The sequence below is a fragment of the Cyclopterus lumpus genome, chromosome 6 (assembly GCF_009769545.1).
Source record: "Cyclopterus lumpus isolate fCycLum1 chromosome 6, fCycLum1.pri, whole genome shotgun sequence".
Taxonomy (NCBI): Eukaryota; Metazoa; Chordata; class Actinopteri; order Perciformes; family Cyclopteridae; genus Cyclopterus; species Cyclopterus lumpus.
The window spans coordinates 8,845,247-8,858,999 of NC_046971.1; the positions used below are offsets into that span (position 1 = coordinate 8,845,247).

Consider the following 13,753-nt stretch of genomic DNA (forward strand, 5'->3'; position numbering starts at 1 on the left):
CATTTAATGGCTTGTGCAGCACCTTTCAGCTAAATCACTGACCTGCGTCCTTTAGACTACAAGAGTACAACAAGGACTCTGGTGGGGAGTGACGCCTCTGGACATGCTGTTTAACCAGGGCTGAAATGAGTGGGTGAACGGGCCTGTTAGTGGGGGGGATTTCTGCTATTTGCGTCATCTATAAGGTGTGTGTAGGCGAGTGACAGAGATCAGGGAACTAGTTCCTGTGTGTGTGTGTGTGTGTGTGTGTGTGTGTGTGTGTGTGTGTGTGTGTGTGTGTGTGAGTGTTTTCCTGTCAGCTGTTTAACATTATTGTTATTACTAGTGTGTCTCTTTTTGTGTGGACAGTGCTAACCTGTGATCCCCGGGAGCCTCTCTTGTGGTCCCAATCCGAACGGGGGAGCATCTGTGGGAAAAGAGAGACATGTTCAAACCGCAGTTGTGAACATCCTGTTCCTGTTTAGCGTCCTACAACAGAACTTGTGCACCATAATTGAGATACACTGTGCTGTAGCGAAAAAAGAGAAGGAGCAGGAATGATGATGCAAAGAGGGCAGGGTGTGGGGGGGGGGATGTAAACGCTCATAAATGCAAAAATGGGTTTTGTCTATTTTTTTTCACTTTCCATTAAGCGCAGACGTCTAATGCAATTTCACAGTCAGGTTTGGTTTACTTTAGCTCCTATTCACTGCCTAAGGGCCTGGTGGAGGCTGAACATTTTTACGCTGTCTAATTACCAGCCACTGTGTCCTCCCACAGGCCTCGTAAACCAGTTTTCCACTTTCTTGGGAGTCACCGAATGCATCAGTGCAGCTCTGTCACTGATTTTTGGTGACCCCCCCCCCCCCCCCTCTGTTCGGGCTTTCTGCCCCAGAACTGAGAAGCCCCGAGAAACCCTGCAGCATGTCGCTGTGACAAACTGCTGCTGCTGCACACACGGCAAGGGGCTCAGCATAAGAGCCAAATTGATAATTCAGGTGTAATTTACTGTGGGTTTCGGACGCCCGTGCTACTGGTCTGTCTGGACAGAGGTGTTGCTCTGTGGCGTCTTTTTCAACAGTGCTGCCGAGTACTAAACAAATGGTTCCTGTTGCCTTATTGTCATCTCTGCCAGGAGACAATGAGATCGGTTTTGTGTTTGCGTGACTGAGTGTGTGTTTGTTTGCGTGCGTGTGTGCGTGCGTGTGCATCTTGCACCAAACGGCAAAATGTTTTGGGTGCTCGTTGATGGCAAATTGCTCAAGGAACCTGGGCACGTGAGGTGAGACAAGGCAAGTGAGACACAGTGAGAAGAGCACTTTTGTTGCCAATGCTGATTGGTAAGAAGTTGATTGAGAAACTATGTTTTCAGGGCCTTGAAACACGTGCACTATACATCAAATTAGGAGTTTAAATCCTGTGCTTTGAATTTTGGTAATGCTCCACAAACCAGTGGTGACCCTGACAGTAGGTAAACGAGGGCAGCATCATTACAATCATACACAACACGATGCACATCCATTCATAAAGCACGACTTTTCCACAGTTTGACATCAAGGATTTTCTATTAATTTAAATGCAATATGAGGGTTTTGCCCTTTCTCAACAAACAAATATTCTTCACTCATGCTCCATTTTCTAGCCCAAGGACTGCTGATATGAAGAGCCTGGATACTTCTATCATAAGCATGATAATATCTGTGAGTCACTTTAATGCTCCGTCAAGCGTGTGTGTACCTTCTCATGCATTAAAATAACCATACTCGATGAAAGGGGAAGTCAAACAGGCAACCATCTGTGTAAAAAGCCCATGTATGAGATGTAAATTACTGTGAATGATAATATTAGTCAGCCAGTGAGCTGTTTGTCTTATTGTACTGCTCTGACGACGGGGTTTTGCTTTTAAAGTATAGGAGTTGGCAGCAGCTCCTTCATGGTCACGGCTGAGTCCTGCTCCATTAGAAGGTCTTAGTATCAGTGAGGCTCTCCAGGCGCACACACATAAACAGCCTATTTGGTCTTACAGTCTTATGTAACCCAACCTTTCATCTCCATGCTCTGAGAGACAGACCCAGACTACACAGAAGTCTACATGCAGCCTTTGATGTGCCAAAACAAAAACAAAAAACACAAAAAATCAAAGCTGAGCATAAATTTGAGCGCCACAGATAGCCTCTTGCACACAGGGTGACTTTACAGGCCACAGTGGAGTTAATTTCCTCTCAGACATGGCTCAAAATATTTCATGAACAAATGCATGTGGATGGTGTGCCACTCACTTACTAAACCAAACAGTGGATGCAGTCTGGTGCCACTGTGTTTGAATGTTCTTTACCAGTGCTGGAAAGTCCGTAAACAAAATGTTTGGTGTTAGTGCTTCCAGCCTTCAAATCACCGGCGTCATAACAAACAAGAAATTACTGGAGAACAAAAAAAGCAGAAATTTCTGTCACAAGAGTGAAAAGTAACCCAGCATAACTGGACAATAACCTCACAGGGGCTAAAATATACACGGCCAATAAAAAAGCTAATAAAAATATGGCGAAACAAAGAATATACGTCTTCTTTTTCAAGCCATTTAATCCTTTACAAACAAGAACAAAAAACATCATCTGGCGCCCTAGTTGCCACACACCCATCTTCCTGACTGCAGCTTGCACTTGTGACACTATCACGTTGATCAAAATCTGTCCACAGACAGAGAGACATAAACATAAACACCTGGCGAAGTACTCAAACCCGCCTCTGGGGAAGTTGCTGCTACAGTAGGTGTCTCCATGACCATACTTTGCCATGATGACACACACCAACTCAAGATGAAAACAATACCAGACGCATGCTGTCACGGCTGGTAACAAAAAAAAGTCTTGTTCAAAACTTTATTACCTTGTTATGCTTCAGGAGGACAGAGATTATACTTAAAACATATGACAGTTCACTGCCAACATTATGTCTAAAGAGGTAAAACCACACATGAATGATTTCTTAGATATCTCATGGTTTTTTCACGGCAGCACAACACAGCTGGAGCAGGAACATTTCCAAATGGATTTGTTTTTGTCCTAAAGCTCGAGTGCACCTACTGGGAAAAATAACAACTTTTGTAGATGTTATGCCCTTTATTTCACCCTCTGCTAGATTCATTACCGCCCCATAACTCAGGTCGAGCTGTGGCTTTCACTTATAGCAATGCTGGAGATTTATAAGAGTCTGAAACCCGTCTTCAGAAGAAGAAATGCTTTGTGTCTTTGAAAGTGGAAGTATGTCTTTCAATCTCGGGCACAATAGCTAACAGAGTAACACGACACACTCAATAAGGTCTCGGGCTGTTTTATGGGACTCGGGCCCCATTCTGAAAGCTTTCTGGAGATTTGCTGTACTTTCATGATCCAGAGTGATACTCAGAAGAAAGAAACCAGTAAGAGACATTATAATAAGTTCAGCTTCATGAAGGTGCAGCCATGTCTAGGATCTTTCAATAAACTAAACTGATATTGATCAAATCATACGGAGCTCATGTGAGCCCTCGTCTGCCCCACTGGTCATGTTTTAAATGTGTCGATTGAAATTCATTTCTAACTAATTCAGACTGGATGTTATTTAACACAGAATAAAAGACATAAGGATTTGAACATTGTCAGCATTGAAGTTTCCGTTGTTCCTTTTTTTTCTTTTTGGTTTGGCCAAGTTTGCATTCAGATACAGTAATTATATTCTCTCGGAGTATCAGAGACTGGACGTTTGAACTTTCTTTCAATTGCTTTTTCTACTTGCTAACTAGTTTTCACACATTTTTATTCTCTCGAAATACAACTGCAGAGGAAACCCTCAAGGGTTCAAACTTCAACAGCAGCGTGTCTTTCCAGGAACAATGTCCCGTTTACTGTGGATAGCCCAAAGACCTCACTGTCAACAGCTTTCTTTGGAACTCTTTTCGGCTTCTTCACACACAGAGTTACCGAGACCTCGTTCCTTGAAAGAGATGTTGCCGTTTTTTAAGTGATGGGGTCAGGTTAAAATGTAAGAGATTTATATCTTTAATTGAAAATTTAATGAGTATATTCAGCATGGCTGCATACCACTAAAAAAAACTACTATTTTGTTTTAAAGATTTGGATCAACTGCCCTCTTGAGGGAGACTCCAGTCTGAGCAAGTTAGCCAAAAGGGGCGTGTTTTCAAAATGTTACAGTCTTTTTAGTGCAAAATTCCCTCAATATTTTTAACTCTTTTTAAATCTTAACTGTTTCATAGCTCAGCGTAAGCAGAAGGACACTTCCTGTAGTTATACGTAGGTTTGTTACAGAAACAAAACAATGACATATAACCTTGACATATGTCAGGACCATGTTACAGACTGAAATCAGGTAAACCCGATTGAAACCTCATATAAATGTATACATCATTTTTCGTCTTTTTGCCCTTGTCCCAAATGTCTTCCAGTGTGTTCACTCGATGAGGAAATTGCTTCAGGAGGAAAGGGATGTTTACAGATTCAGATTATGACCTGTGTCAAGACCATAAGTCTTTTAATGTCCAGCTGTATGACAGTTTGTTTAGATTGATAGGCGCGCCGGTAAATAATTAAAAGGGCACTCCTAAGTACAGTCGATGATATCAAACTGTCAGACATACAAAGAACGCAGCCAGACAAAATACGCCCGCTTCCCTCTGTGAATGAGCTGCACTCTCATGACTCAAAAAAGAAATAGTGCCAGCCGAGTAAACTCCCAGCCTTCCTCTCACCCAGCGTGTTAAGAGGGCAGCAGCGTGGATGCCAGTATGCAGCCGTGCCCTGTCCACCACCATGGCTCCGAGCCATGGTGGTGGACAGGGCAAGCTGCCGTGCCTCTGAGGTGCTGGGTAAACACCACAGTGTCAAAGCACAAACAAACTACTGGAATATGCTTGTTGTTTGACTTGCTCCCACCAGAGAACCACTTCCCTATAAGTGTGAAGTGGCGGACAGCAACCCATAGCGAAGCTCCACTTTCCCACCGATACTTGTGAAGCCACTGTCATCGACGTACTACCGAGTACTTATCTAAATGTGTCTGGAAAGGGAACCGGAAAGTGCCTGGTCCTAATATAGCTCAAGATAACTGCTCGCAGTGTTTCCTAATCATTCATTCATGATCAGACCTTCATTCTGCCTCCATCTTTCTTTCTCCGCCTCCCACGTCCTACTTCGACCCTCATTACTGGCTTCATGTGAGTGGAGTTGATGTGTGTCTACTTGGATCTTCAGGAGCTGTGCTGGCTTGTGCGTGAACTGGATTTACTGGGACCCAAATACAGTTTCAATTGAGGACATGGTTAAAAGAAGTGCCAACTAAAGATCTCCTGGTTGAGGGTATGGAAGAAGGCCGAGAGAGAGTGCTGATCTTACAGTATGGGTGGGTTAATTAAGGGCCAGCAGATCAGTCTGCAGGATTTCCAATCAGCTGGACCCAAGGGGTTGAATGCAGCCCCTTTCTGTCCAATTAAACCCACTATGCTCTGACTTACAATCAGGTCTGCAAAGTCATGAATTCACACATATGCCTACTTACATAAGTGCACACTCACACACACGCGCACACACACACACACACACACACACACACACACACACACACACACACACACACACACACATTCAGACTCACATTTGCTGCCTCGAGGTCTCCTTTTCTTACTTATTCCTCCTTTGTTCTTTTATCACTGCTCTCTGTCTAAGATATTCTGACGTCTGCATTGCTTGACTCAGACATCCCCGCACTCACTTTCATTTCAGTCGACAAAAAGAAACTAGGTCAGACTCCACTAAGTCTCACGATAGGAAGGCTTCAGAAATGACAGCGGCTTAGCTGTAAGGACACCATCAAAGCAACAATCAAAGATCCTTGTACTCACTTTCATGGTTGTTAGAGCCACAGTAAACTTGATCTTGCTCATCACAGCTCTGAAAGTGAGGTGTAATCTTCTTTTGCACCCACAGGTGGAGGTATTCTCAAGATGAGTGCCGCATAGCAGTGATCCCCAACCACCGGGCAGCGGACCGTACTGGTCTGTGGGTCCTTTCGTACCGGACCGCACAGAAAGAATGAATGAAAACATATTTAATTGATTATCAAGGTCTCGAAGATGTTTTATTTTTGAAAAGTAACCGGATACATGTTTCTGTGCGTCTGTGCCTCTTGACACATGTCAAGAGCCTCGTCTTGGTCACGTGATACGTTACCCCAAGAATTAAGCCCACAAGCTAGCTGGAGAGCTGGAGAGCTTCTTTGGAATGGGGAAAAGGCCCAATGAAGAGACAGAAGAAGAAGAGCCTACGCCATCCAAGAAAAAGAAAGCTGCATATAAAAGACAATATCAGGACCCCTACTTAAAATATGGGTTTACCACTACAAGTGATTCTAACGCACCCGCTCTGCACAATATGTGGCATTAATTCAGAATAATGGTGAGTTGTATTTTTTATGTACTTAATATTTGTTTGTATATATTTAATATTTTTTTTTAATGCCGGTCGTGTCATTTTATTTTGTCATATTTAGCCCCAACACCTTGTCGTGCACGAAACCGGTCCGTGGCGCAAAAAGGTTTGGGGACCCTTTTTGTTTTAATGCATTTTAGTTTTTTTTACAGAATCATGACAAAGTATAATTGCAGGATATCGCTTCTAATGAAAGCATCAGCTGGAGAAACGTATGTAGTATAATAGTGTACATTAATTTTTAACATCTCCATTAATTGCTACCTCAGCTGGTCTATCAAGGTGTTCTTCATACATTTCTTTCTCTGAGGTGTGGACAGATACACATTTTCTTTATAACCCTTCAGATATCTAGATTTAGCATTTGGACTCCAGAAACAGCCCATGCCAGCTACATAAACTTCAATGACATTACACCAAGCTAAAGAAATAATGTAAAAGTTACATTTCCATACGATTAACAAACAATTGAAATGAGTAAACGTTTGAGTCTTCATCTTCTTTCTATCCATAATGTGGTTACTTTCTCACTCAATAAACAATAGAACACTCTCTTCATAAGCTAATATAAATGTAATTGGACACAATGCAATAGCAATGCTATAAGGCAAAGGAAAATAAGACATTAAGTGCTATGAATTAATAGGGGGGTGTATTTTAACCATACACTATACACTGCAGGAAAAGAGTGTGGAAAGTCTCTAGGACAGGCAGACACACACTTGTGACACAAACGGCCTGGCTCCTTGTCCAGGTGACTCCTTCTCCTTTGCCACATCCTCCCTGAGCATGGCAGCTGTCCGCCGGGAGGGCTCTTGAATAAATAAATAAAGAATTTAATAAATCCTTCCCTGCCTGCATGCTGAGTGTAGAGTACGGAGAGTCATTCCTATTCACGCCGGCTAATGTTTTACAGATTTTACCATGGGGGTCAGTCATCTTGGGTCATTTGCGTCATCGCTGGAGGGAAAGGAACTATTGAGGGGGGCTGCCAAAGCGGAGGGGGCCATGTGCAGGGAATGAGGAACACACTTGTGTGAATGCAAAGATTAGCACACACTCACGCCTAAAAGCTGTTTGGCATCCGCACACTCTCACATTCTCTGTCTCATGCACTGGCCTGCAAAGCACACGTGCACGCTTAATGAGCAAAACCACAATTGCACGTGCATTAACAATGCTCACATATGATCCCATGATATATTTCCCACACCACAAGCACATCTGCACTCTGTTTAGCCCTCCCATACTCTTCACACTTTCTTACTCAGACTCTGCTAATTTCGGAAGTGGGACTAACAGGATTTATCGTTACGTTTCCTGGGAGAGACTTAGCCTGATCCTCGAAGAAACCCAGTGTTTGAGGCCCTAGCAGAGATAGATCTGTCAGTCTCCAAGGGTGAAAGCACATCCACAAGGATGCCGTGGCCCAGATTAAACCTCTATGGGAGTACCACATATTCTGACCTCGAAAATCAACACGACGGCCTGAATGACAAAGCGCAAATTATTATGAAAGCATGAAGAGATAGTAAAAAAAATATATGTTTTAAAGACTCATCCATGTGGTTACATGTTTGAAAAGCATCATCTTTTATTATTTTTTAATATTATTTGTGTACAGGCTGCTTTTCCTTGCTTGTGAGCTCTGGACGACTCAAGCAAGGTTCCAAGCTTCGCACATTCAGCTTTGTTAGAAAGGGGGGATCCGGGTGGGTAGACCTGGCAGCCCACCTCTAAACAGCATGCCAATGCCATTAGTGTATAATAGTCCAGTCAGGATTACTGCCGGGGCCTGGAAAGCTGAGAAGGGAACACAGCACTCACTAGTTTGTTTGTTTTACAAGCCTCTGCTCTGTTCAATCTGCAAGGTGCCAGTGGGCTTTGTGTGGTTTAATCCACAGTCGCTTCAAACTGTGACAACTAGTGGCTGCTCTGTGGCCACAGCACACTTGTTTCAAAGAGCTGTGTCACAATAAATAGTTTGTGACGCTGCAATTCATTTACTAAATGTAAGGTAAATTGTCTTCTTCTGGAATATATCGAGGCTGCCCTGTCACTCATTTTGTGGTCGACACATATCGCCAAAGGTGACTGCACCTGCTTGTTGATTGGCTAATTACATACCCATCAAGGGGACAACACATTCTCTCTAATGTGTGTGCCATTGGCCCAGCTATACATGTTCATCAAAAAAAGATGGACAGCATTGAGATAAAGAGTGTACTTCCCCATCATCCATCAACTCGATGATTCAGCCCTACAGCCACTTGGGTCTTATCCAGCTGAGCTTTCATTACAAAATGGAAATGGTAATATTGATTTATATGTCTTCCTAAAGACTTTCTATCACATTATGATAGGCCATGAAAATGAGCATAGGCTGAAAAAAAAGGGTTACGCCACCTTTTGCTGTATTTTGCTGCTCTTGGTCTTATTTAAGCAATGAGAAATGGTTTAGTGCTGGTTTAGTGCAGAGTGCAGGTCTCAGACAACAGGGCTGGGTGTTACAGTTCCACTGTAAAATGTTTTTATGAAGCCATAAGTCTGACTGGGACAGAAGGCAATATTTCTTCTGGAGGAGGCGACTTACGACAAGAGGGGATTTCAAAGTTAATGAACAGTTGAATAACAAAACAATTTGGACCAGACCTTGACATGAGAACTGAAGCAAACACACTGAACTTCTGAATTGAGTTAGTTTTGGCAAATAATGTGAAACCATTCTGGCTTCAGCATCTAACTTAATCTTTTTCTATAAGATAATACAGTGAATATGGGATGAGACTGAGAACACATAGTTCAGTCAACAGCAACATTATGAAAGCAGTATGGGAATGTGTGCATGCATGCCTCCAGTGCATATATTATTTCATCTTTTATTCACAGGCCTGACTCAGCTAGGTCTGTGTTCTGTTTTTTGTCATCAGAGAGAGGACCACACACACACATACACACACACACATCTCCCCCACTATTACAGCTGCATGTAGAACATTTACAATCCCTTCAGGATTCCCACAGGACTCCAGTAAACAAACAGACAGCAATTGCCCGCTCAAGCATATGCCTTTAAATCACATCCCTATATCCTATATAAATCACTGCTGTAGAAATATAAACGTGCAATCAAGACAGCACCTATGTACTGACTGATGTATTCAAAGTGTGCGTGTGCATGCATGAAAGTGTGTGAATGCCAGCCGCTACTAAAGAGCATGTGTACCTGTGTGGGAGCATAAATCTCTGCTTCCTCTATTTGCAGGTGGATGGAGTGGCATTACAGAGCCTGTTCCCCTAGAAGAGGCTCTGGTCAGCCCCACCATTAGCTTGTAAAATGCTTGCTTTGTCAGTGAAATTCCCAGAGGGGTCTAGTTCCCCGTGTAGAAGGAATGCAGGGTTCTGCAGGGACCGCGAAGGGGAACCAGAGGTGGCCTTCTCTGACACACTCTGGTGGGCTTCTCTCGATGAGGCAAAACATAGAGCCATTATGGATCATCATAATAGCCATCATAATAGCCCTCCTGATAGCCATCCTAGAAACCTTGCTTAGAGCAATGCAAACAGGGGGATAATACAGAGTTGCCTTCTGGGTAAATAGGCTGCAGGCTTCCTGAATGAAAGGAAAGACATCTTCTTTGATCAAACCCTCACTGGGGCTCACAGAGTCTTAGCAAGCACCACACTACATAAAATATCTAAAAGCTCTATGTCCCCTGTCACCTAAGTGGTGTATGATGTGATAACGACCAAAGATACAGTAGTAATAATATGTTGTCACTGAGGCACAAATATTTCAAACTGTGAATTTGTGAGTGAACACATATGTGATTTTTTTTTTTTCGCCACGTGGGGGAAAGACAACAAGGCTTATAAGACATAACTGACATATTAACCTCTTATGAAGCTGTTATGCTTAATTTACATCTCTCTATTGCACATTATTAACTCTACTTCCTCCCTTGAGTCTTTGTGACTTCACGTCTCATAGGATATTACATTGGACCTGGCTGTGTCTGAAGCTGGTTCTGGGTCCTCCTTCCTTGCCCCTGCTTCCTGCATCCAGCCCCTGGCCTGGACCTGGCCTCCTTCCCAATGGCCCTGCCTCCTTCTCTGTGCCTGCTGCCTCAAAGGCCTGACCTCATTGGTCTGGCCTCTTTCGCCATGCCTCATGCCTGGTGGGCCGGCCTCCTGCCTCTGTGGCACTGCCTCCTGCCATCGTCATCCATGCCTACTACTCATTATTCATACATTTCTGTCATATTCATTGAATGTATTGTAACTCTGTAACGCTGTTCATCTGTACACATGACATCTGGGGAGAGGGATCCTCCTCTGTTGCTCTCCTGAGGGTTTTTTTTCTGTTTTTTGGGGAGTTTTTCCTTATGTGTAGAGATTGTAAAGCCCTCTGAGGCAAATTTGTAAATTGTGATTTTGGGCTATACAAAATAAACTGAATTGAATTATGCTGAATGTGTGAGCAAACAGTTAAAGATTTACGAGTTTTTAAATAAAAAAATTAAAATACAAAATCTGAACTAGTGCAGCTTTAAGTACAACACACCACATTTAAACCAACTTAAGCTCAGAGTGAAAAACCTCAGCCCTCTCATTCTGTTGAATAAGGCCAGTCCAACGGTGCATATTTCTGCTGTTAACCTCGCCAATGTTGTGACATTGTTGCATTAATGAGAACACTTTTTTTTTTAAATCGTATTGTAACTATTTAAATCTCAATATATGTTTTGTATTTACAATCCTGATCATCATAGTAGCTAATAACTGTAAGTGCAATATTTCCCTTTGGAGCAGAGAAGAGAGATGATGTTGCATAACATTGAATTATTGAAGTAAATGCACTTTCTACAACTGGTGTTAGCAAATGACTGAGTATAAACGCATGTGTGTGTGTGTGTGTGTGTGTGTGTGTGTGTGTGTGTGTGTGTGTGTGTGTGTGTATGTGTGTGTGTCACAGTCCACATACATGTCTGTCAGTTTATCCCCCAATTGGTGTACAATAAGCATGTCCCTATACATACGCATGGCTCAGGTTTAATGTCTGCGTGTGCATACAGACGTGTACAGTAATAGTGTCCATGTATGCGTGTGTGCTCAGGATCTGGAACAGCATTAAGGCCAGAAAAACATTGTTAAAAAACTGTGTTGGGCTGCTGTTCAAACATGGAAGGAATCCTAGTAAAAATACACAAAGCATTTGTTTTGTTTTTTTCAAAACACGGAGCAAAAAATCTCTTGAAGGAACACTTTGCTCCTGGATCTTCTTGATCAGAGCCACTGGTACCACCCACACACACACACAAACACACACACACACACACACACACAAGCCAAACAGCTACTTGTGTTTACGTAGCCATGTGACTGCAGCTACGGTGCTTGCAGTGACGTCAGCTTACATTCCTCACATTCATCGTCTCAGTTCTCACTGATACTGTCTCAGATGCTGCAGAACAGAGGAAGCAGAGATCATATATTATAAAAGCAACAATCATTCACCGGGCTTGTGTTTGCTATATTCATCTTTCCTGATAAAATAAATAGGCACTGCGTTGTGTTTGCCATCTGTTTTCATAAGCAGTTGTGCGTTCATAAAAAGCTATTGCCTGAAATAGTCTTCCTGTTCCACTTAAAACATGGAATCCATAAATAAATGCAAAACTGCTGTCAGGAGATGGATACAGGGAACAAACAACTCCCTACATAAATATGCATGAACGCTTCAGTTCTGAACTACAATATGTTTTGTTTGGTGGCATGTCTGAGGCATATTGTTAAATTAGTGGATTTTTCTCTGTTGTATTATAGAAGACGAGAGTGAAAAAAGAGGATCTTACAGTATAAGGTATGTATAATAATGTACGGTATGTCAATGAAACATTTTATTTTTATTTTACGTATGGTATGAAACGTTATGTCATGTGTATGATGTCATTTAGTTTATGTTGTTGGCTGAAAGGTAAGAAACTGTCCAGACAACCAAAGCAAGCAAGAAATGACTCATGTTGTCCAACACCTACTGCTGCAGACAACTTTGTTTACAAAACAGAAAAATTACTTCAGGTTGCTTTTGGACAAGATTTTCTCACTATGATCATAAAAAAGCGTTACCCAATGCATGTATGTATGCTTAATATGAATAGTTTAGTGGTCACATAAGCTCTTGTACCAATCAATAGGATATGACATTATGTTAGCTTTGCACCATGTGCTCATAACAACCCTGACTCAAAATTACATTTATATACAAATCATTTGCAAAATTGAATACGTTTTCAAGGAAATTGCTCTTATCCTCTCGTAACATGTGAGGCAGGAGTCAACAGTTCAGGCACTCGTAGCACTTGCTTAAGATATGGGATAGATGGTGGTTTTTGTTTAATGATAAAAAAAAAGAAGTGAGTTGAAGCACAAGACACAACTTGTTTACTTAAACGAGCAATGTGGAGTATTTTGGGTGACTTATTTGCAGAAATGGAATCTAGTTTTCATTAGAGTATAAGCACCTGAAACTAAGAATTGTTCAGTTTTCTTCATCCTTCAGATCTACAGAAGGAGCAGGTCATTTTCAATGTTGAGTTGCACCGCCATGTTTCTAGCAAGAGCATCTTTCCTGTTTTTTCACGTTACCTGAAGGCCACCGTGTTTGTCAGACACGCTCGTGAAACTGCGACAACGTGAGCCGGAGAGAAAACTGTGGACTGCCGTTGATCTTAAAGTAGCGTTATTATGGTATGGCTGGCCTCTGAGCAAGGCAGATGGCGTTAGCTAGGTGTCACACTTGGTGGATCACGATATCGCAGTCTTGAAAAAGGAAGGATTGAGCGGAGAAGTATTCAGTTGGTCGCATATGGAACTACACTGCACAATATCCTACACATCTTACTTTAACATCACACCAAAACCACAGCAAACATGAAACAAAGTGATTTAGTTGCCAAATCCGAATCCGCTTGGGACGTGTGATGTAACAAGCTTTTGTATGACTCCCATCTACACCTAACCACATTAACCTACTAGATTAATGCTGTACAAATCTAGGCAGCATTTACATTTCCTTCAACTCGTAATTTGTTATCCGATAACAAATGAATGACAGAGAAAGATCATGTATTTAATTTGGTAATATGTATGTGTCTGATATATGATCATCACACACAGGAAACACCAGAGTTTGAGATGTTGTTGTTGTTTAGATAATGCACAAAATGGTGGCATACTTTGCATTCTGTTGTTGGAAGACACGAAAAGTCTCACAGCAGAGAAAGTTTAAGATA

The 13,753-nt window shown here is 42.2% G+C and overlaps 1 protein-coding gene across 2 annotated transcripts in view; it reads right to left on the reverse strand.

The window, feature by feature from the left end:
* Nucleotides 1–13,753, reverse strand: part of LOC117732538 (cGMP-inhibited 3',5'-cyclic phosphodiesterase A-like) — a 66,450-nt gene that overhangs the window by 30,644 nt on the left and 22,053 nt on the right. For both annotated transcript variants that reach the window (XM_034535547.1, XM_034535546.1), the window contains exon 2: nt 356–406. In XM_034535547.1, the coding sequence (XP_034391438.1) occupies nt 356–406 (51 nt within the window). The remainder of the gene's footprint in view (nt 1–355; nt 407–13,753) is intronic.